The 24082-nt window shown below is 45.0% G+C and overlaps 1 protein-coding gene across 2 annotated transcripts; it reads right to left on the reverse strand.

Annotated features, from left to right (window-relative positions):
- Positions 1–2805: 2805 nt before the first annotated feature.
- Positions 2806–22612, reverse strand: LOC146182540 (coiled-coil domain-containing protein 130 homolog). Of its 2 annotated transcripts, none has more exons than XM_084577663.1 (7): positions 22135–22269; positions 21707–21839; positions 21408–21582; positions 19386–19470; positions 12987–13159; positions 10512–10650; positions 2806–3984 (listed from the first exon to the last, which is right to left on the reverse strand). In XM_084577663.1, the coding sequence occupies exons 2-7, from the start codon at positions 21835–21837 to the stop codon at positions 3695–3697; spliced, it is 993 nt and encodes a 330-aa protein (XP_084433789.1). In that variant the 5' UTR covers positions 21838–21839; positions 22135–22269; the 3' UTR covers positions 2806–3694. The 2 variants fall into 2 exon arrangements, with proteins under 2 accessions (XP_084433789.1, XP_084433788.1); XM_084577662.1 differs by lacking the exon at positions 21707–21839 and adding an exon at positions 22396–22612 and having other exon boundaries at positions 2813–3984; positions 22135–22268.
- Between the last annotated feature and the right edge of the window lie 1470 nt (positions 22613–24082).

Below are 24082 nucleotides of genomic sequence, written 5' to 3' on the forward strand. Positions count from 1 at the left end.
ATTTGCTTTGACCCATTCCGAATTAGCAGCACAAGAACGCGAAACATAGACTGACAAGCGGCACGCTTCCAGCGCTTGTGTGCATCGCTTTTCTTGTTTTTTGCTGTGCTTTCCAACTCGCTAAGACACCTGACGACAGTTTTCGGCTGTAGTTAGAGGGTGCACGTAACATCACTGGATTGTTGTTCTAGCGAGTGCAGGAAGAAGGAAAAGAAAATGCACAGGCCTGCTACTGGCTCTGTAGCTGAGCTAAAAGTACACTTTAGCTGAGCCACCTCCGCTGCCTCGTGCGAACAGAGGAGAAAATGGAGACCCTGGTGAAAATCTCCTACTAGAAATGCAACTGGGGTTAACTGGGATCAATGGATTTTTAGTGGGGATTAATTGGCCCGTTAGAAACCAACTAGTCCCTGTTGGAACATAAATGGAAACTAACTGGCTCCCATTGGAATGGAAACCTGGTCCCCACTGGAACTGGGAGAAAGCAACTGGGCCCCATAGGGCCAAGCTGGAAACCAACTGGTCCCCATTGCAACTGGGAGGAAAGTAGTCGGGCCCCATTAGAAACCAACTGTATCCCACCGGAACTGGGAAGAAAGCATATGGGTCCCATAGGCCAAGATTAAAACCAACTGGTTCCCATTGCAAACTGAATTATGGGCAATGGAAGCAAGCCGATTTCACTTGGAGCCCATCTACTGGTTCCGGCTCATATCTTAATTTAGAATAGCAGGGCATTAGGAAACCAATTCTAGTGCTAAAGCATTACTTCATGGATTATATCCATAACTCCAAAAGTGAACTTGGCACACCCCCATTATTGACTTTGCACAAATCGAGAATTGAGTCGACCCAGTTTTGCACATCTTAATCCAATAACTATGCTAAACCGCTACATTTAAGTTGGATACTTGTTCAACCACAAATTGAAAATTGATACTAGTGTGTTCAATACATCTACATGCAGGCAGACTGAAAAAAAATTAGACGGATTTCAATGTTCATAGTCATGGTGCTCATATGGGAAGGCATACAACATTCCGGGGTACAACAATAATGTTTAGAGGGAGAGTTTTGAAACCAAATTTGAAAAGTGAAGTTACAAGAATTCGAGGGCTGCTTCTACTATTTAACATATTCTCTACCAGCTGTAGCATAATCATACAGAAGTGACTGCAGGCATAGTCATAGCGGTTCCTTCTTCAAAGAGTGCAGGGCAAACTTTGACCTAGTCTGATTTCTCTCTTCTACCTTTCCGCTAAGTCTCCCTTTTTTTATGCCAAAACACTTACTTAAATCACCTTGCCCAGCATTCTGGGCACTAGTTTAGCCGCCAATTGGGACTGAGTTTATTGGAGCCAGTTGGCGAGTTTTCAAATTTGAACTGAACAATTTCGCGCTGGTACTTAAATTCGCGGGACAATTGCCACATAGTGATGGCTTTTGGATCTGTTTTTCCAACGCGTGCACCTCAAGTACTGGTGATGTCTTGGTGTGCGACAGGGAGCCTAGGTGCTGTTGACTACTGCAAGAATGATGCCACAGTAACATTTCTGGTCGGGGCACAGTGGTCAGCAGTTGTATACATTGCTGTCATGCACATATCTTTTTGCAAAAGTACCTAGAGGGAAAACTTACATTATAGTCTATGAGAACTTTTTAAACAGCACTTCATCTACCATGAAAATGCTGGGATGAGGAAGTATCATACTTGGCTTTGCTTATGGCACGGCCGAAAACATTGGTTCTATCTTGAAATTCATAGCTGTGCCGCAGTTCTCTTGCAAGTACAGAGGTTAAATAATTCTTAAGGCCTTACTTGGAGCATGGTTGACATAAAGCAATACCAAAAATTTCATGCGATTTTGTACCAAAATTATTCGCTTCCCATTTAGCCTCTACCTGCTAGTCAAATTGGAGGCTGGTTTGTGATAGAGATTCACTGACGACATATGTGCTTCCCATTGTATGCTGTTAATTTTAAGTGAAGGTGTCCACTGAGAAGTGAGAAAGATACAGCACCTTTCTTTTCCCCAAAAACCAAACCGACTAAAGATGTTTAACAATTTGCCAAACTCTGTGCCAGCTAAATTGCGAAGCAAAAACCATGCCAAACAGTGCATCGGGTATGGTTTGGTTTAATGTTCCAAAGTGACTCAGGCTATGAGAGATGCCATAGTGGAGGGCTCTGGAAATTTCGACCACCTATGTTTCTCTAAAGGGCACTGATATCGCACAGCACATGGGCGCCTTGCTTTTCGCTTCCGTCAAAAAGCCACCATGGCCAGGATTCGGCGGGGCACAGGGCATTGATTTAAGCAAAGTTAAATGCGGGGAAATTTTTTTTTATTGCTCCCTTTTTTACTTAAGCTGGCGTGGGAACATCCACAGCATTTCTTCAAGGTTTTCCACGAGGAGCCTTACTATTGTTATGATCAAATATATGACCAAGCCCTATGTGAAAACTTATATTCCCGGCATTCCTGTCCTTCTCCGTCATGAATGAACTGAAGAAATTAAGGTAATTAGGGAATGGTGGACAAGCCAGCCGTAACTACCATTGCTGACATCACGCAAGCGATATGGCAGAGCCTTGCAGTTTTTGATATGGTAAAATTGAAATGGTCCACATGCACAGTACTGCAAACTGAAAAAGCAGCAGCGAGAGCTATGAACAAAATATCATAGTCCAGTGAAAATTGTAACATGCTGCTGCAAATCTTTGTTCACAAGTTCATATTATACCACTAACCTGAAAATTTTGGCAGCATGTGGTGTGGACTGACCTTAATGCCTTTCGAATAGCTGCGAATGAAATGTAGTTTTTTTTTTTTTTTTTTTTTTATGCAAGCTTGCCATAAGGCATATTATAGAAACTCATGTAAATTATTTTCGGTAAGGAAGCGGAGCAGGCTCCCACTCTTGTCACTGTCGGTGAGCCATTTAGAGAAGTCCCTTGTTGTGGTTAGTCCCACTTCGCGCAGAATCTGTGTCCTTGATGCCCTTGTCCCTGCACAAGTCCACAGCAGGTGGCGAACGTCCACTTCTGCAGCGTGTGTGGAACACTTCGGGCATGTGGTTGGTCCAATGTCTGCTTGAGATTCCAATCGGCATGTTACCGACGGGGTAAGGGCCGCCCCAGCTCTTATCCTTCTAAGGGAAACCTCCTCCAATCTCGTTAAGTTATAAGGGAGGGGGAATGTACACGGGGAATGAGGGCACGTGTACTTTTCCTTAAAGAGGATGCTAAGATGGGAACAGTGGAGCGGGCATCAAAAGGGAGCCTGGTGGGGGGCGCATTAGTGCTTGGAACTTCGTGTGTGAGGTGGTCAAATTTTCTCTGCTCAGCGTTCTCAGCATCGTCTTGTGTCCAAAGTATCTGGATGCGTATCTTTGTTTTTTATTGAGTTGCATGAACAATTCGAACTTTGATGAATTCAGCAATGAAAGAAGCAAAGCTATAAAGGTGGCTATCTGGATGTATATCATGAATCAGGCTCACTGTATATTCACTTCAACGAACGGAGGAATGAGACTGGTAATACACTTGAAATTTCTGAATGCAGAAAACACACACCTTGATGCGGACGCAGTTCAACAAACTCAGTATTTTGGTATATATACATTGCAATAATATACAATCCATGGGTTCAGGTATTTACATGGCTGGAAACAATCAGGTTATGGTCAGCAGCTATGTCTCTTCCTCAGAGCTATCTTCGAAGTACGCTTCAGAGACCAAGGAGAATGATCTTTCTGATGAGAGTGGTGGTGATGGTGCCTCTTCTTTTTGTTCTTCGTGCTTCTTTACAAGGCCCTTCTGCAAAGGGGTCGAATTTCCCGCATCTAGTTCCAGCTTCGCTGTCGCATCCTGCTTGAGTACTGCTTTGGTCACCTTGGGTGAGCATGACTTTCTTGACGATGATGCGAAAAGTGGACGGATAGCGATTTCGTTCCTCTTAATCCTCTGCCTTTCATCAGATGCTGTAAATGTGAACAAAAGCCGTCAATGAATGCAAATGTTAGCTAACAAGTTTTTCTCATGCCTACAACACCGGACGAATGCGTTGTAACTTTCAACTGATCGATTCATTCTTGCCTTCCTGCAGTACAAACCCGCTATAGTAAACTCAGATACAGTAAAGTGAAACTGAAGTCTCAGTTCATCTTCCATAGGTGACTGTACCTTTTTTTCCTTCTATAGTAAAGACATTTTTGACAAAATTCAGTTATACTGTCGAACTCCTGTTATAAGAGACATGAATGTAACAGACAATCGTCTATAATCGTCTATAAGAGACACCATGCACCAAAATGTTTGGCCGCCCTATGACTTTCATTAATTGGACCTCTTATTTTAGCAGACATTGGATGCAGAAGACAATTTGCTATAATGGACAAGTTAGCCTTGAATTCTGGTACTCGGTCTCATTTGTAACAGACATTTTAACATTAGCTGCAGCACCATCCATTGCCAGGTTCAGTTACAGCTACAGTGAAAACAATGAAGAGAGACACACTTGCGCCATCATTATTAATTATAACTTCAGCAAACAAAGAGCATGTCAGTCAGCTATAAAATGACTAAAAAAAGCACCTGTAGTGGGAATACAACGTAGAGAGGCCCTTTATTATAAAACACAAATCTATTCAGTAAAGGTGAAGAAACCGATCAGTTGGTGTCGCTGACGTAAACAAGTTATTGTACCTAGAAAGCGAGGCATAGCCAAGGCAAGACCAAAGCAAACAATATGAAAACAGAAGTGGTTCTGCTCTAGCGAGGACAAATAAACTGTTCTAGTTGTTTTTCAACCAGCTTCAACTCCTCTCAGAAATGCTTTGTTTGCTTTTTATTCACTTTTCTTCTGAGTAACGACATCCACAGACTTGTTACAGCCGCTGTTACCCTTATCTCTGAGTGATATTTCTGCTGGTGATGCTTCATAATAAAGTTTTGGCTGCTTCTAGCACCTTGTGATAAGCTGTCTACTTATACGATTTCACGGCACTGCTCTGACTTGAGTCCTTGTAGTGTTATCAAACACGTAACTTTTCTGGAGTTGCGAGTCGCTAGTTGTGGTGCCATGTCACACCGCGATAGCACTTTGCAATTGCTGTGAACACAGTTCGCCGACATATACAGCTTTGGCACATTGGCCATGAAGCTCTTGGCCTGATTTTCAAGGTGGGAGAGGCTGTGCTGAACAGCATGAATGCAGCCATGAAGCAGACCTAGATTTACAGCTATTTCAGCAGTAAATAAATATAAGAAAGTTACAATGTGTGTTCTGTGTGCGGTGGTCCACCAAGAAAATGCAATATCCCCTTCAGGCGCTGCGTCCACATATGTGTACGCGACTCAAATTTCACTATATTTTTGCATGGAGTGCGAATTTCCACCTCTGAATTTGGCATCCGTAACATTTGGACCTGTCCTGTCGAGTATGTGGTGCCATCACTTGTTGCTATTGTGAAATGCGTTTGTAAACAGCAAGTAAAGATGGACATCGCGGCGTTTTATGGCGAGACTAATCAGCAGCTCTTATTTTTGCATGCCTCTTTCTAAACCGATGCCTAATAAAACCATTCATTGCAATGAATGTGTCAATAAGGAAATGTAGATGTTGCATGCCAGATTTCATTATCTTAGATATAGCAAAAGTGCTTCAGTGGACTTTCAGAATTTATGGACACGGCGTCTTTATGCCGAAATTGTTAAAGTGTTCGCGCCGTTTCGTTATTTCGTGCAAGAGCAGTTCATAGTACGCTGATTTGCGTGCAGGTGTCACAGTCTTGAAGGTGCCAAGGTATTCTCAGTTTTCATTCATGCAGCAGCTTTGAGGCACCATGTGAACATATGTGGACACGAATAAAATATAAATATTTTTGAATATTTGAATTCTGCTGGCATGCATGGTGCAAAAAAAAAATTTTTCCTTTCAGAAAATTTAATTGGCGTCTGAAGGGGATATGTAAACGAAAGCTATAACAACACTTTTGCTAAAGAATATGCCCTTCTTTGCGTAATTAAGCCGTAGTATGCCCACGTTGAAATAAGATCTGGCTATAAAATGGGAATGTGGTACCCTGCTTTTAAGGAACCTCTCAAGTAAGACACAAAAACTGCTCCCCAGTGTATGTCCCTTATAACAAAGTTCAACTGTAGTAAATTGCTTCTGTCCGCGGTGACCTATTTCTCACAAAATAATGTCACCACACGCATGCTACTTTGAATCACCAGGAAATTGTTTTCAACCCCCCCCCTTCCCCGAAGAGATTACTTTTTTTTTCTTTTCAATTGGCTTTACCACCAGGCACTCCAGCTCTGAGGAGAGAGAGAGACTTTACATAGGCCTTGGAGCCATGAGGGAAAGCATGCGGTGCGCAGGAAAAAAAAATGAACTGGCTACAAATGATGAAAGAAGGCGGAGCTGTCCACTCAGAAATTAAACAGTAAAATTGAAGCAATTAGGGAAGGAAAGCAATGGCCGAACATTCGCAGCACTGTGCAGCATGAAGCATGAGGCAGCGGTGGAAAGAAGTTGAGGTGTGTCATGTGCATTTTTGTAGCGCTTGACTGCCACGAGCATTTCTCATTTATTGCCTCTTAAATGACAGAACCAGTGGCAGACAACAGCATGTTCATGCAACGCTTTGAGTTTCACATAAACTCAAACTCAGTTGTATTCATAGCCAAGTTGCATTCACGCTAAAAAGGTATTTCCAGAAGATGTAAACAGAAAATATTACAACTGAAAAACAGAAAATTGCACAAAGGGACAATAAGAGAAGGATGAAAAGTATTTAAGGAAAGTTTTTTCATAAAGCAACAAGATGTGTTTAGTAAGTAGCCATTTAATTACCAGACAGCATTTTCAGGGCCATGTCATCTCCAAAAAATGATATAATAAAGACCCTGATATAGTGAAGATTTTTGACGGTTCGAGTGACTTTACTATAAAGAGGTTTACTGGTTAGGCCAGTTGTTAGAAAGACTGCCCCCCTAGTAGCTGGTGTTCCTGGTATTGAACCCTGCACCACGACAATTTTTTCTTCATTTATAAGTTCCTGCAAAAACCGCTTTCCTTTGCAGCTGCTGGCTGGGCTGGGGCAGATAGATGTTAATGAATAATTACTCCCTCATTAAAAACCTACTTGACCTTGGCAGAATCCTCTAAACAAAAGGGGCTGGCAACAAGTACACATAAATACGAGTATGTGTCTTCTTCCACCAAAATAAGTGCTGTACAACACTTGTAAGTCTTGGGAGCAAATGGCGAGATGATGCAGGTCGCAGCTTGTTCTGTGCCTGGTTGGGAGGCTACACCTTATGATGTTCGAGCACCAAGGATGAATTATTGTAAACTAAAGGCGTCAAAACAACTCGCACACACATAAGAAAAGAAGAACGGGACAGAGCGCCACTCACAACTGATTGATTGTGCAGAAAGAAGTACATATATATCACTGCCGGCGCATGCGCAAGGAACATATTCAGCATCATGTAGTATAAGATAAGCTATGTTCAAGAAACACTTTCTCTGCATTATACAGATTGATCGCCATGTCACTGACGCACAAATTACCTTTCCCTCCGATACAAAATGCTTCAATTAGCTCTCTGGCCATCGTATTGTCACTTTACCATACTCAAAAAATTATCAATGAATATATTGGCAGAGTTCTGAAAGAAAACGGGATCATTTCTAATGCGGGACTTTATTGAAAGAAATGATCCTGTTTCCTTTCAGAACTCCGCCGGTATTTCCATTGATAATTTTTTAAGTAAGTAAAGTTTTACTTACAATCTACTTTTATTTCTTTTGACTAGCGGTTCTTTCTGCAGAATGCCGGTATTTGCATTGGTTCTTGTGTCGCTCCGGTTTTATGTAACATTTTTCTTTCACACCTGGACCAAGTGATTCAGCATCTTATACCAGCTAACCAAGTTTTCATTTTTTTTTAGATACATTGATGATTTTTTGATTATTTTAACTAAGGACAGCAGCATTAACTTCACTGATACTGTAGACAGTGTTTTATTCCTTTTTAGACAACATAGAAAAGGCTTGGATTTTACCTGTGAACTGCCTGAAAATAATCTTTTACAGTTTTTAGATCTAAACATTGAGTTCTTTAAGGATCAGGTGTGTTGGTCTTATGCTCCACGCGCAAAAAAGGGGCTTCTGCCATTTGACTCCTCGCATTCAAAACTAGTAAAAAGGGGTATTGCTTCACTTTGTCTTGAGTTTGCACTAAGGAAGTCATGTGTTCACAAGATGCATCGGAGTACTGAAAACCAATTGGCTAGGCTGGCTTCAGCCGGGTTCCCTGGTTCAGTCGTGGCACAGGTCGCCGAGTGCCTCCTACAGAAATTGAAGAAGAAGGCAAAGGGAGTAAGGGAGGAGGTCCCTCGAGAAGAGGCGAGACTGGTGGCCGTGCCATATGTGCACAAGTTGGCCCACAACTTGAAGAAAGTTGTGAGTAGGCATAAGGTGCCACTCGTCTTTTCGGCTCCCCTGAAGCTCGGAGGCCTTTGCCCTCGTATAGCGAGAAGGAAGGAAAAAGAAAAGGGAAGAGGCTGTGGTACAAGGCACGGGCGACAAGTCATAAAATGTGCCGAAGGGGTTGTGTATGAAGTTGCCCTCTCTTGCGGTTGCTCCTACATCGGACAAACTTAGCGATGTGCTAATGAGCGAATCTGGGAACATGAACGTAACGTAGAGCAAAATAAAGATGGCCCCAATATTCCGAAGCATATCATATCCTGCCCTTCAGGCACTTGTGAACCATGTTTTTCTGATGTGCGGATTTTTGCAAGGAGTGGAAATACGATAGAGAGCTAACTGAAGCATTTTATATAGGAAAGAAAGGTAATTTGTGCGTCAGTGACATGGCGATCAATCTGTACAATGCAGAGAAAGCATTTCTTGAACATAGCTTATCTTATACTACATGATGCTGAATATGTTCCTTGCGCATGCGCTGGCAGTGATATATATGCATTTTTTCTGCACAATAAATCAGTTGTGAGTGGCGCTCTGTACTGTTCTTTTCTTGTGTGTGTGTGCGTGTTATTTTGGCGCCTTTAATTTATAATAAATAAGCACCAACTAGCCCAACAAGAAGTTCTCTTAACCAAGAATGAAAGCTGATGTCAACTGCGTGAGCTATGGTTACAAAAAAAATGCTACAAAAAGTGGACGTCATATTTTACTCTGACACTAATACTTTGCGATCACAACAGTAAACTATGAATGGTTTGCATCGCATGCCCTTGGCAACTGATTTGACACAAATACATCACGGCATATGGACGTCGCACTCCCCATGTGACAGTGCTGGTGGAAACTTGTGACGTTGTCACAGAGTGGCAGCCTTGAGGCTATGTTGACCCCAATAACACAACGCCCATCAAAACCAGCTAGTCAAAGGGCTCAATTGCTGGTCTCAGATTAGTCCTATCCTACAGGAGCTGTGGTCTCCTCACGCCAGTTAATTTCTAAACTCATCATCTCACCTGACTTTCTATGCGACTCCACATTTTTCTTCTCCCAAAATCCACCGATTTGCCCTAAAAGGTAATTGGATACATGCCTTTCATGTTACATATCCCACCTTTCGATTTTTACTAGAACGTCGCCAACTCTAGCTCGTTCTCCAACCTACACCACTCCCTTTTGGCGTCTTAATGGTAGCCCCAGCATTTTCATTTTCAGAGTTACGTCTTCTGACTAATTTCACAACTTGCAATTTCTCTAACTCCCAATTCCTTCTTCCAGGCAAACTTAGTTCCACACTTTCTTGTTAGTGCGTAAGTTTCAGTCCCGTAAGTAGTATTGGCGGACTGAAAACTGATCCTCAATCATGCAATGCAAGTGCGTAAAGACTCTGGCAAAAAAAGAAATCTGCCAAAACTTCACTATTTGATGAACACTTCTCCCCCCAAATCGATGTCAACTGTTTTTTAAAAAAAGTGGGTTCATTATGCAGGTAAATACATTATACAGTATGCTGCTTCAAAGTTACGTCCAACACCAAACCATACAGAACTAAATCCAGTGAATGACATTGAATATATAATAAGCCAATAAGGGTTCAAAGTCTTCTACGCTGCCATACCTTGAGCTATGCCAATGCCCGCGACGGCGAGTCCAATTTGAAGCATGATTTCAGCTAATTTTCGAGAGAGAGATGCACGTTTCTTTTTCACTACCAAACACTACTACATTTGGGTAATTATTTACCACATAAGCCCATATCCTCATTGCGAACTCGGCCTCTTGTTTGGGCCCGAGACTAGCAAAAAAGAAAAAAAAAAAGAAGAAAGAAGAAGAAGAAGAAAAAAGTGTGCAAAGAAGTTTCAACACCCAAGCTCAACTAGCTTTGGCACCAGGCATAATCAAAACAGAGGGAACCTGCTTTATGTCCTTTCAAGATGGAAGCTGTTTTCCAAACTATAGCTCAACCCCGGATACGATAAGCGTCCAAGGAAGAAGGTGATCTCATACTTTGCGTAGGCATCAACGTTAGAAGCTTGGCGATCCGGCTGTCCTCAGGTGTCTCTGGCACCAGGTTTATGTGGAGGGAAGACTTCCGGAGCAGCGCTGTGTCCTTCTCTGCTTGGGTGTGCAGTTCTTTCTTCTTGTTCTAGAGCGCACACCAGAAACAAACACAATTGTGTAGGTAAACGTGAAGGTAAACAGTACTCCTGCTACTTGCTAGTCAGAGGTAGACGCTGCAGAGACAAGAGTGCTCTGCCTCTGCCCCTACCAACTTTGTGTTGCCTGTTCTTCCTTGCTGATAGAGTGTGCGTAATTAACACGGTAACAATAAAAGCCCTGCTCCCTGGAAAATCCGGCATTCGCACCGAGATAAAAAAAAATCCACGAGCATGCCTTTGGCAGATGACATGAGCATGCACTGAAATGGTCACAGAGTTGCATGACGCATACATCGCTGCTGATGTCAAACACAAGCTTAAGGTAAGCAGGGACAAATTTGGAAGACTGACAGGTGACGTCACAGTAACCGCCAACCAACCAGTGATTTGGCCATGCCACCTGCCAGAGGGACACTCGTGGAGAAGATAGTGATTATATTTCACTCACGTGAAAATACTGCACTCCGCCAGAAAAGATATGCGAGAAGAATAGTTTTAGGAGAGGTGTGCCTTAAGTAATTACTCATCGCCGGTATTCATTCCAGAGGATTTAAAAAGCGCTCCTGGGAGCAATTTTTTGAAGTAAAGAAATGCACCAAAGAACATGACTTTTAATATGTCTGGCACTGGAATGCTAGGGTTTTTGTTCGGTGCAGGGACGAAGCATGTGCACGGCACATTGAAGCCTTGAACGAACTGGATAATTTCGCAAGCAGCAATCCTCACCAGTTTATGTTTGTTTTTCTCCTCTGTTTTCCTCTAATTTTGTCATGGATGGACAACGATATGTACCTTCAAATAGCGTTGACAACTTATTGGCAGTCATTCTTTAAAGTATTTCGCAAAAGCATGCAATATGCGCTTCACTAGAGGTTCTATTAAATCAAATTATGAGCCATTTTGGTGTACTCATGTTGACTGAAACATGGTGCCATAATGATGGTGATTTGGTGCAATCCGTTTCCCAGAATTACGGCAGAAGTTACGGCAGAGGAGGCGGTTTTGCTTTAGTGATAAAGAAGGACATAAAACATAAACTGCTCTCAGTTTTCATGGAATCAGCAACAGATTTTTGAGGTACTATTACAATTGTGTAGCAACAAGTTTGTTCTTGTTATGGTAAACAGACAGCCTAGAAAGAACTTATCAATTTTCTAGAATCTGTTCTCACATGCTAATGGCTACAATTTAGGCCTTATTTGCCAAGGTGATTTCAATTTAAGTATGCTTCAAACAACCTTAGGTCACATTAAAGAATTTAAGTTTATGCTCGAATCCCAAAACTAAGCAAACACCATATACCTGGCAACTTGTATTAAGTCCTGTCCGTCAACATTAACTGCCTTTTCTTTTTTAACATCCTAATTTTGGTTTGCATTACAAAGCAATGAAAACTAGGGGAGACCAGGCATAAGGTGTATCGACACCTGATGAAGGCCTACCCACCCCGTAAGAAGAGCATTTACATGAATAAATCCAAAAAGAAAAACATCGCATGAAGACATACAACATCAAATATGCACAGAATTATGCAATGGAAAACTGGTTCTATTAAACTATAATGCTGGGAAACAGATTAGACAGGAAATAATATCACATTACTCCAAAAACTAAATAATACAGAAGAAATACATATATGATTACAAAGCACCACAGGGAGTTAAGCGTTGTTGGGCTAGGTCTCTAAAATAGGCTGACTTAAATTGTTCCTTAAATTGTTGATCACTACAGTTTTCGAGGGCTAGATCCAAAACTTCTGGATAGGAATGTACCACAACAAACTAGGCATGAGGTATGTCAGTCTCTCAAAGCCGCAGTTAGTTCGAACATTTGAGACATTGTATTTTACGCGACGTAATGTATAACTAGGGAGTGATAAAAAAGTGTGTTCAAAATTTTTTTTGTTTGTTTTGATCAACGTTTTGACCCTTCTCCCTTCTTACATCACTGGTTTGCGTACACTGACACAGACGTTGTCTACACAGGGCCTTAAAAAGCCAAGCTGCGCTTAACCCGTAGTCATACCATGAAGAAGGAACCAAGCGGTTTCGAAATATTGTGCTTTCTGTAAGAAAACTTGGTTGCAGTTATATACCTTTCTCTTAAACTAAATTTTCCAACCAGACAGACTTCTGTCGAATTTTTTTCCTTTTGAGTCCAAAGGTTTTTACATGCTGACAATGTACAGCTCTTGGGCGAGGTCAAGTCAGACGTAAGCTACACAACAGCGGATTCGAAGTGCTAGTATTGGTTAACAAAGCTTTAGTTAAAAAAGATGACAAAGTGCTACGTAGTGCCAAAGAAGAAATGTGTATCCCTTTACCCGAAAAGACTTTCGTAGGAGCTGGTTGGCAGAGTAGTCATCTCGCCAGCGGTCTTGCAGGTGCTCCAGTCTTTCCAAAGCTGGCGTCACCACTTTGACTTTGGCCTTGTCGTCAACGTCGTGCTCGAGCTTGAACATGGCATCAGTGGCCATTTTTTTGCCAATTTCCTTATCTAAGAGAAAAAAAAGAGAACACGAAATTTTCATTTCACACAGACAGACAATATCATTAAAGGAGTATAGACACCAAATTTTGGTTGCATCTTTTTCTTGTCAATGATGCATAAAACATTATTGTATATGGATCACTATGTAGTTTTGCTCAAAGCTATTAGAATCAGGGTCAGTTTATAAATTCTCTGCCTTTGATGCGGTGCTGGGGCGGTTTCTGATGCATGTGAAGCCGCAGCAAAAAACTAACTTGCGATGGGCGAAGGACAGTTCCTCAGAAGTATTAGTTCATAGGACGGCATTGGTATTTGGTTATTTTACGGTAGATAAGAGACTTATTTGTTGTAAAATAGCAAGGATTTTGAGAAAAAAGCATTGCAAGCAATCATAATTAAGTTTTAGCGGCATAATGTTTGATTATGGCTGGCAGTAATTCTAGGTTTTTGCAAACAGAAAAATAAACATCGATTTCGAGTATTTTTCCATGATAGCTGGAAAAGATTGCATGCTAGATGGCTGCTTTTGAGAAACCTGTAGTGGATGCTTTTGTTGACTGATAATTTTTCTATATGTATGCTGTTTAAAACCATTGGGACCAAGCGGTTCAATTCAGCATCGTTTGCCAAGAGCATTTGGGCTGGAGATGTTAAGAATGAAAATGGCTTCCTGAGCAGTTATCAGTTGTGTACTTTGGCAGAGTCAGTTGAGGTGGTCATTATTTGTTGGTTCAGTAACCTTAAGTTAATATGGGTCATGGGCAATTTTTCTTTACATATTGGACGTTTGTAAATAAGTAACAAACATGCTTCGGTATACCAACACCTGGAAGAATGCACATAAGGCAGAAGAATATGCCACAACAATTACAGAAATAAACGGGAGTACGATTACACCTATTACATGGTTACAACACGAAAACATGCACGAATACAAGCTGAAAAACACATGCGCGACTTTGTCCGATAGTGCTGTCTAATCGAGGAATTGCATGACCTCATGTCGCACAGAATTTCTAATCACATGGATTCCAGAAGAAGTCTTTTTTTCTTGTTTTGCTTGTATCCACTTGAGCAGTCAGGCATGCAACATGTTGGCATAATGCTTAAATGGCACTCACACAAGACGAAAGACGAAGTTTCTTACAAGGAAGCTGAAAGCCTACTGGAATAAAAAGCATTACAGTAAGCAGACGTCACTGTAGTGTTGGTGCCTTCCCATGAATGAAGCACGAAATGCAGTATTTGAAGAATAAATTGGCCGACATGGTTACAAATACTGTCCGCGCGTTCGGAAGCTCGGGCAAAACAAACTGCTTTTCCCTTGCATTCCCGTCCCTGCACTGATGGTGTTCATTTCTTTTTTAAAGCCTTTGACAGCCGCACGCACACTTAAAAATAAACGGAAGACATTCAAATGAGAGGAAGAATCATGCAGAGACCTGCGCACGTTGTGGGATTCGGGCTTGCTGCGGCTGCCCTCTGCACGGCCGCCGCCCGCTTCCCAGTTGTTCCCCGTTCCCTTTCTCCCGCCTGAGGCGGCGGAGAGGGGCTCGGACGACTTGTCACTGTCGTTCGGGCCACAGCTCCGCCCTGGCGTCCCAGTGGCTGTTCTCATTGGCGCCTTTTGGCGGGAACACGGCACCGCTTCGACAGCCGCGCTCGCGCGACTGTCCGAGCGGAGCTCAGAGAGAGACCCCTCCGAGACATCGCAAGGTGCGTACGCAACTGTTCTTGTCTGCCGGCCTTTGTCCGCGCAGACCAGTGTGTACTCGAGTTCGTCCACTCCGGGTAGTACCTGAGAGCGCAGCTCGAGCCTGTCGATCGTGATCCAACAATCCGCGACAGGCGTACCTTTCGGTGGTTGCCGACTCTCTCTCAAAGGAACCCTTTGGTCACTGCGAGAGAGAGATCACAGCACGCCCTTGCGTGCTTGCGGCGCGCACTCCGTGCCACTTCGTGCACGCAGAGGAGCCTTGCTCCTCGCGCGCTCCCTTGACACGGTGACTGCGTATGTGTGTGTATGTGCGTCTGTAAATATGTGTATGTGTGTGCATGTGCCGCTGGAGGATGGCGTTTCAATAAACGTCTCCTTTGTGAACTTGGAGGTTTGTGTCCTTGCAGCGAAGTGCTCTCCTCCCTGTGGAGGTTGAGTGCGCGCTGCAGTGTTTCAGTGTACGCGTGGGGACGGCTGATCGGGGCTTCGGCTTGCGCGACGCTCGAACTCGCGGTGGTTGGTGGCCTATGTCCACGTAGAAACCACAACTGGCGCCCAACGTGAATTGTCCCTGGCTCCATGAGTCGTTGGACAGCACATCGGCCGAGCCGGTCGCCTTGACGATCCAGCTCATGCGCCATGCCTGCCGCCCCTTGCGCGGCACTCGGCAAAGGCACTGAAACACGCTACATGGTTCTTCGGACCACCCTGTGGTGCGACCGTTGTCCATATGCCTCCGCTGTTTCAGCTTGACGCCGTTGCGGAAGCAATGTGCGCGCCGCCGCCGCTGCCGGCATCTCCGCACAACAGCACCCGTACCCCGCTAGCAGCCATTTCTGTTTGGGGAACGGCGAGGCGTCGGCCGGGCTCCCTCTGGAAACCGCGCCGACAGGGCGCTCAGTTGGCTGATGCGGCTCCGTGAACTTGCGAGCCGGCTAGCGCGCCGTTCTCTCCTGGTACAGCATTTCGACTTTTCGGTGCAGTATCTACAGGGGAGAACGAACGTGGTAGCTGACGCGCTATCCCGTGCCCCACTTGCCTGCGGCGGCGTCTTTACGCCGGCAGGCGAAGGGGGCGAAACAGCGGACGAGTCGCAGATCGGCACGGAGGGGACGCCCGCAGACGGGTCCCCCATTCCGCTATCCGGTTAAGCAGCGCTTCGCAAAGCAGGCGAGGGGGAAAGCTCTTTGTGAGCACATCTGAGACGCCGATGTCAGCAGAAGTTTTGCTGCGAACCTGCGGGGGGACGAAACCAGGCTCTCCTTTGGGATGACTGGGATCGTTTTCAGCCACGAAGAGCTACGACGGTCTAGCAAAATGACCCGTTTTGTCGCGATGTGAGCGACGGTCTCTGGGAGACGAAGCGCCGTTACGCTGCTTGTATTGCAGCGGGCGCAGCGCCGTTACGCTACTTGTATTGAGCGGGCGCAGGGGGGCACGAGCCAGCGTGTGTCACGGCGTGCCCCGGGGATTCATATGTGCTGGGCCATGACGGGCTCGCGCTGAGATACATAGCCACGGATGATGAGACCATGAACCATTTGAAGTGGCTATTCCCCAATGTCTGAGCGGCGCTCTGTTGCGTTTTCTCTCATGACAAACCATTGGCTGGTCATCTGAGTGGCTCCAAGGTTTCAAGAAACTGAGTCAATTGGTGACTGCAGCCCGGCATGAAGCGCGACATTTTCCGTTGTTGCCGCTCCTGCCATGTCTGTCAAATGCAGAAGTCAAGGGGTGGCAAGCCACCGGGCATGACAAAACCAACTGACAGTGTGCGTCCATGGCAGATGGCCACCTGCGATTTCACGGGGCATTTCCCCATAACAAGCAGGGGCTCATTGCTGGAGAATCCCCCTATGGGGAAAGCCAGCCGTGCCTACATCGCAGACCTGAAGGCCCATGCGTAACGGTCTGACGAGCTTGCGCTGGTGCCCATTGTCACCACAGGCAAGTGTCAAGGCACAACCGATGCGGTGGAACGCAGCCGTGCCCCGCACCGGTACAAGGTGAGGCGACGTTCACCTGTGTGACTGATGCCGGACGACGGGCCTTTTCCGCAACCGAAGGCATACCGCCTCACCGAGCGAGCTTGCTCGTCGAACCCTACCCGGAAGCAAGGTTGGTCTCCCCCTTTTCTAGCTCGCTCAGTTCCAGCCTTTGTATTTTATTTTGTTTTTGTGTCTCTTCACATTTTTCGCTTTCTTCTGTTTTTGTTATTGCTTCCTATCTTGTAAATATTGTACAGTGAGTGCCTTCTTTTGTACAGCGCGTCTTCTCTCATCTTTCTTCTTGAAATTGCGAGGGTTGCTCATTAGGCAGCCCCGACGCGCGGTCTTTCCGGTGTGTGTGGAAAGGAAGTTGGGGCCGTTTGGGGACGGGGAGCATGGACGATGCCCCTTTCACCCAAGGCCGCCGCGGTTGCGAAGATGCTCGGGACAGGTTCGCCGCGGAAGGTCGGCATCACCCTTTGGTGTGTGAGTGGCTGTGCGTGTGCGTGCCTGGGCGTGGAGGCGACGACGTCGCGCCATGTGTGTTTGCCGGCGTGTGCGGAGCGCGGTGGAAAGGAAGCCCCGCGCGGTCTTCCCATGTGCGCCCTGGATCGCCACGGAGTCACGGACTTTCCACGCCTGGGGCTTCTTCGGCGTGTTCGCAGTCCTTGCACCTAACCTGTACCACCACCGACTGAGATCGTTTGCAGCCAAGGATGAACGTTGGCCACCCAGAAGTCAACGAGCGGTGAGTCACCGCAGGCTCCCTGAGCTTCACCGACGAACTTTGGAACTTCTGCACATAGTTGTGTTTGTACATAGTTGTTCTGTACATGATTGTGTTCTGTACATAGTCGTTGTTACTTAGCCTCCGGAACTTTGTACATTATTTTTCATGTCATCTTGTTCATTTTTTTTTTGCGCCTTGCTAATGTTTGTCTTTCTTGAGTGTCTGTCTTGTCGAGATCTTTCTTGCGGGAACTGAAGTGTAGTTGACTTGTTGCGTGAGGATAGCATACTTTTCCTCATGCTGGGGACCTGCTGCGTGCTTTCACTGATGGGTAGGAGGGCAATTAAGGAGAGGAGGATGTGGGATTCGGGCTTGCTGCGGCTGCCCTTTGCACGGCCGCCGCCCGCTTCCCAGTTGTTCTCCCCGTTCCCTTTCTCCCGCCTGAGGCGGCGGAGAGGGGCTCGGACGGCTTGTCACTGTCGTTCGGGCCACAGCTCCGCCCTGGCGTCCCAGTGGCTGTTCTCATTGGCGCCTTTTGGCGGGAACACGGCACCACTTCGACAGCCGCGCTCGCGCGACTGTCCGAGCGGAGCTCAGAGGGAGACCCCTCCGAGACATCGCAAGGTGCGTACGCAACTGTTCTTGTCTGCCGGCCTTTGTCCGCGCAGACCAGTGTGTACTCGAGTTCGTCCACTCCGGGTCGTACCTGAGAGTGCAGCTCGAGCCTGTCGATCGTGATCCAACAATCCGCGACAGGCGTACCTTTCGGTGGTTGCCGACTCTCTCTCAAAGGAACCCTTTGGTCACTGCGAGAGAGAGATCACAGCACGCCCTTGCGTGCTTGCGGCGCGCACTCCGTGCCACTTCGTGCACGCAGAGGAGCCTTGCTCCTCGCGCGCTCCCTTGACACGGTGACAGCGTATGTGTGTGTATGTGCGTCTGTAAATATGTGTATGTGTGTGCGTGTGCCGCTGGAGGATGGCGTTTCAATAAAAGTCTCCTTTGTGAACTTGGAGGTTTGTGTCCTTGCAGCGAAGTGCTCTCCTCCCTGTGGAGGTTGAGTGCGCGCTGCAGTGTTTCAGTGTGCGCGTGGAGATGGCTGATCGGGGCTTCGGCTCGCGCGACGCTCGAACCCGCGGTGGTTGGTGGCCTATGTCCACGTAGAAACCACAACGTGCACAGCCTTCATGCTCAAGAGAGCATATGCTGATGGGCAGGTTGGCGTTGCAATTTTCTGCAAAGCACTGCTTCTTCACTCGTGATCTCTGCTCTTGAGGTAGGCTGGCTTAGGGTAGAAGTGAATTAAAATGATGAAGGAGCAATCAGATCGCAATTTTTTCATCCTCATATGATCTAGACTTAACTCTGATGTCATAGCCACCGTTGTGCTGTTGAAAAATGCAATACAGAAGCTCTGGAAAGCCTCTGCCTTGTAGGAAAGGCTTGTTGCTTTGCAGACTACCACATCATATCATTTTATTCACAGCTGTTAATTGGAGAAAGCATCAGAATTTCCCGATTTCCTTTTCTCGAACAAGGCCCCTTCTTCCACACAGGAGAAAGAAAGAGAGCTGTGGAAAGAACAGTAGCAACATACTACTGGGGAAAAGTTGTGAGTGCTACTAATGAGCACCAAGCAGAGGAAACAAAAATGGGCGCCAGCCACCCATGTAAATGTCCTACTCCTAATTTCCAGCATATTACATAAAGTTTTGAATACTTCATCTATGGTGTGAGCACATGCTTCAATGAAAATGAAGTGTATTGAGGAAAGTAGGGGGAAAAGTGGCTCCTCACCGTCTGGGGCGACCTGCTCATTCTCACTGGGATCCCACCGTCTTTCTTGACGTCTTGCTCCAGAAACGATCACATAGTCCATGTTCTTCACGTGCAGGACAAAAAGCAACAGACGTAAGACTTCTGGCTCAGGCAGACAAATATTCAGATATTAACAACAATCATTAAATAACATTAAAAAAATGCTAATGTTATGCAGTGAATCTGCAAAAGCATTGTTTCTTTCTTCCTTTTTGCAACAACTGCTGACTTGCTTCTTGGGTTATGCAATCAGGCTGTAATAATTTGCCAAATGCTACTAAACTACTAATACAGTTTAAACATTTTCAAGCTATGCACCCTGAAGAAGCTTTAGCCAATCAACATGCCAATATGCTTTACGCATATAAGTAATAGAGCACACAGCTATAGGTCATTCATGGAAAAACTGAAACTAACCTTGTACACAATTCTTTGTGTCCTAAATGGTATTTCTAACAATCAAAACATTTAAAAACGTTCCTTGGAAGTAGGCACCCAAAGAAAGTGTCACCTCTTCAACACATTACCGGACTTAGACAAGGCCCCGAGTCATTATAACAAGTCTCTTGAAGTATTCCACGGCAATGCTCTCTGCCTACATGTTTTGCAAAAAGTAACTGATATTACAAAATATTATTTCACTTCCATCAGTCCGGCTATACCCTCTCCATACCCTTCCGTGCCCGTAAACTTCTTAACTTCATCAGCCCACCTAATTTTCGGCCATTCCCTGCTAGGCTTGCCTTCCCTTGGAATCAAATTTGTTACCCTTATCAATCTCCATTCGGCTCCTCTTCGTATTACATATCCTGCCTTGATTTCAATTAGAATGTCATTAACACGAGCTTGTTCCTTTGCACACTCTGCATGCTTGCCGTCTTACATGTTACATCTACCAGTGCCCATTCCATAGCTCTCTGTGCTGTCTTCAATTTAAGTAGAACCCTTTTCATTAGCCTCCATATTTCAGCCCCATAGGTGGGTACCGGTAAGATACAGCAGTTACCACTGAATAATTGAAGGGTTATTTAACTTCCAGTAACCAAACCGCTTATGTTGTTCTATTTAGGAGTCCAAAATATATTTAATAATACAATCCACAGCCAAGGCTTCACATAGGCAGATTTTTGACCCGGCAGCCTAAAAAAAAAAAAGAAGTCCTTTTAAACCAACCTTGACAAAACAGTGGTACAGTGCAATAGCATTTTCGCCTAGTCGTATCAAGTTTAAAAACGAATTTGAAATTTACACTTTACATGCCATATCCCAGCTAGGATATCTTACTACTGGTAAAAAAACGACAAATACTTAGTGAGCAGTCAGAGCTCTTTTCATCTGCGGGAACACTAGCTAAGTCTCAGAGTGGAACTGCACTTACAGTGGTGGGGTCGCAGGTGATGACCTCTTTTTTTTGCACATTTTACAAGGTTAATCGTACTAATACAAAATGTACTTCATACAATAATATTGGACCATGACACGCTGTGCGACACGTCTGCAAGAACCATCAACTTTAGTGGGGTTACCGAAGGCCTCTACCATTATAAATAACTCTGTTCAGTGCCAGTCACCGCTCATCCTAAACCAACAAACATTCTAAACTTTTCTCTCTACTTTGGCTGCACCCAGTTATGTATCCTCTCCCTTGGAATCCAATCTATTAATAAAAAACACACCAGTGGTTACACGTTTACCACATTACATGTCCTGCCAAGTCCAGTTTGCCTCTTCATTGATGAGCTCAAATTTGGTTCCCAAAAGAAGTAGCTCTTTTCAAGCATCTACGCAAAGGAACTGTTGCTCTAGTCAAGCTGCTCTAGCAGCTTTTATCCAGGAAACCTTCCAGCAAAACTGGAAAATAAACTGAATTGAATTAAAGTGATTAAAATTGTTTGAAGAACTGCGCATATATCTGTGTGTTTCTATCGCATTATACGAGACACGTCAACCAAAAAGCGCCTTGAGTAAAGAAAAAGAAAGGTGTATATAAAGGCTTCTCACCTGCGGATCAGTCTTAATTTCAAAGTGGTTGTCGCAGAGGTGGCATTTCATGCGGAACTTGTAGATGGGTGTGGAGTAGTACATGCCCACCTTGGACTTTTCTGCATTGTAGCGTACGCCCGTGCCAATGTGGTTGCCACAGCCATCGCACCAGATATTGTATGGCATCTCGAACCTGCAGAAAGCAATGCAAGCTATCGCGAGTGTTGTACAGCTGACAAACCAACACTCTTGCACTAGCTGAACTCTTGATCTGTTATCTAAGAATTTGAGCTCATTGCTTGACAACTAATCATTACCTATTGTACTTCAAGTGCGATTTGTTATATCGCATATTGTTGGCAACTGGCTTGCGGTGCACATGACCGTGCTGAAGAGCTAAGAAAGTGTCTTGATAGGGTGCTAAAGAAGCCGACCAGCATAATGCCATCCCTGAAAAAAAACTTTTTCAGTCGTATTTTTGGAGTAAATAGACATTATATACAACTTCGGGTATAACGAATGCAATCCGCAGAACGGTCAGATTTTTTATAAGTGGGCTATACTGTATTTAGTCGATCATCATGATAGAGCAATTTTAAGACGGACACATTTGGTCGCGCTGATCTTCGCTAACTTAAACGACATTCGCGCTGGAGGCATTCTACGCGAATACTACATCAGATTGCCTATGTTCTGATCGCTCGGCGAAACTTCACAGTGCAAGATGCTGGAAACATATACTTACCTGATGACGAGAATTCCCAAGTGCAGCTTGCGGGCTCTGTCCCGCAAGGGGTGCGAGTTGCGGTATTTGTTGATGGATCCTTGGGAAGGAGTCCATTCTGGAGGGTAGTACTTGTTTACTGCCTTCCTTTCCGCCTAGAAAATAACCCCTGACATGAGAAAATGACAAATCGCAACAGATCGGCGAGCTTAGCTATTCCTTTTAATGTCACTTTTGTTAGAAGACAAGCAAGCAAGAAAGCACTGCCGACCGCCTGCTTACCATTTTCAGGAATCAAGAGATCAAGCACAGCAACTAGGTGACATTGGCTAACTTTCACAGCATATCTTCGGCGCCAGGCACGAATACAGTTTATGAGCTAAAATATTCCGAGAGAGGTGCAAAAACGAAAACAACGCAGCTCCGTCGCTTCGTTCCCAATCGCACATCACAAGCGGCTTTGGATGGATGTGTCATGCCCAAGGTATATGTACTATTATAGAAGCCCATACGTACAAAACATGGCGGCTCATAGGCTCCAGCGACCAATGAAAATTGGGGGGCCATGACGTCAAATGACGTCACGCATACGTTTACTTTGGCGCGAATTAGTTTAAAAAAAAAAAAAAAAAAACGCCGCGTTGCATTGACGAACCTGCATCTTTTGAAGGTTGTTGCCTTTCAGCGCGCGCCAACCTTTGCCATCTAAAAGAACTCGAGTTTCTGTTGTTTACGCCTTCTTTTATAAGCAGTTGCTCCTGCACAATCAAAGTGGTTGGCAAAGGTAGCGACATTGAAAGGCAGCAATATTTCCAAATAGAGACCACACATGCAAATTCATAATACAAATACTGCTGCAAGTCATGCAGTGTACTTTGGCCATTTACTTTGTCCCTCAGCACAGTAAGGTGCGGTCCAGAAACACTGGTGCAACGGGGCAGTCGTGCCCAGTTCGCAACAGAGTGTACCAAGTGAACAATTATGGTTTTCATATCCATGGTTTATTGCATCAACCAATAAAATACAGCAACAAATCGCAACAATAAAAATGCATGAGCACAAACAGTAGCGCTATTTAAGTGGGCTAGTCATCTCAATGATCACAGCCGAGGCATGAAAAAGGTTTGAAGTGCCTGCCACAGAACGAAACATGCATGCACAGAAAACAAAGCTGATGACAGCTGCTGTTGAAATAAAAATGCAATGAATTAGTAGGTGCATCAAAGCATACGTGGAGCATAGAGCACCGGATCACTCTTCACATTTAAATGCTTCGGCAGAAAGTATACAGCAGTTTTCAAGGCAATTTCAAGGTTTCACCAGTCCAGACAGCTTTAGCATCAAACACAGGAGCATTAGAGCATACATTGAGTCTGTGTGCAACCTCTGCTCACCGGTAAGTCAGCCGGGAAGCGGTAAGACACCGACGGTTGAGTCCACGCTGTCGCAACGTGACAGAGCATCGCTTCCTCACTTTGTGCGGGCTCATCTTGTGATAAAACGCTAAGCGCAATACAATGCTGCAAAAAGACTTCGAACTGCCCGCACCACGAAGGGGACGAAAGCAAAAAAACACTGCTGCAGGGGATAATAAATCTCACCAAACGGCGACAGAGCAGCGACCAGCAAGAACGTCGAAATCTTCGCAAAAGGAACATTTTAAGACTTGCGAACTAATTACGCTTTCCCGGGCGCACCAAGGCCTGCACCACAGCAGACGAGTAGCAGACAGCGATAAGAAACCGTCGGAGAGCAGCAGTTCCGACTCATCTGTCGAAGAATCAAGAATCAACTATTTATATGTCCATCGTCCGTGTAAACTCAAAGCCGCGTACGTTACAGCTCGGCTCTGGAAGACTGCAAACATTCGGTACGTGAACCGAAGTTTTCTTCCATATTAAAGAAAGTGCTGAAGGAGTCTTACCGTGTGTGTCCGCGCTCGGCTCTTCGAGGAAGGAGGATATAATTG

The sequence above is a fragment of the Amblyomma maculatum genome, chromosome 8, assembly GCF_055883805.1.
Source record: "Amblyomma maculatum isolate TAMU_Amacu chromosome 8, ASM5588380v1, whole genome shotgun sequence".
In the NCBI taxonomy this organism is placed as follows: Eukaryota; Metazoa; Arthropoda; class Arachnida; order Ixodida; family Ixodidae; genus Amblyomma; species Amblyomma maculatum.

Coding starts and splice junctions, on each gene's coding strand:
- LOC146182540 (XM_084577662.1), bottom strand. Junction 19,471..21,407: donor AAATTAAGACTGATCCGCAG/GTGAGAAGCCTT, acceptor CTGCACGTGAAG/AACATGGACTATGTGATCGT. Junction 3,985..10,511: donor AACGTTGATGCCTACGCAAA/GTATGAGATCAC, acceptor TCACATTTACAG/CATCTGATGAAAGGCAGAGG.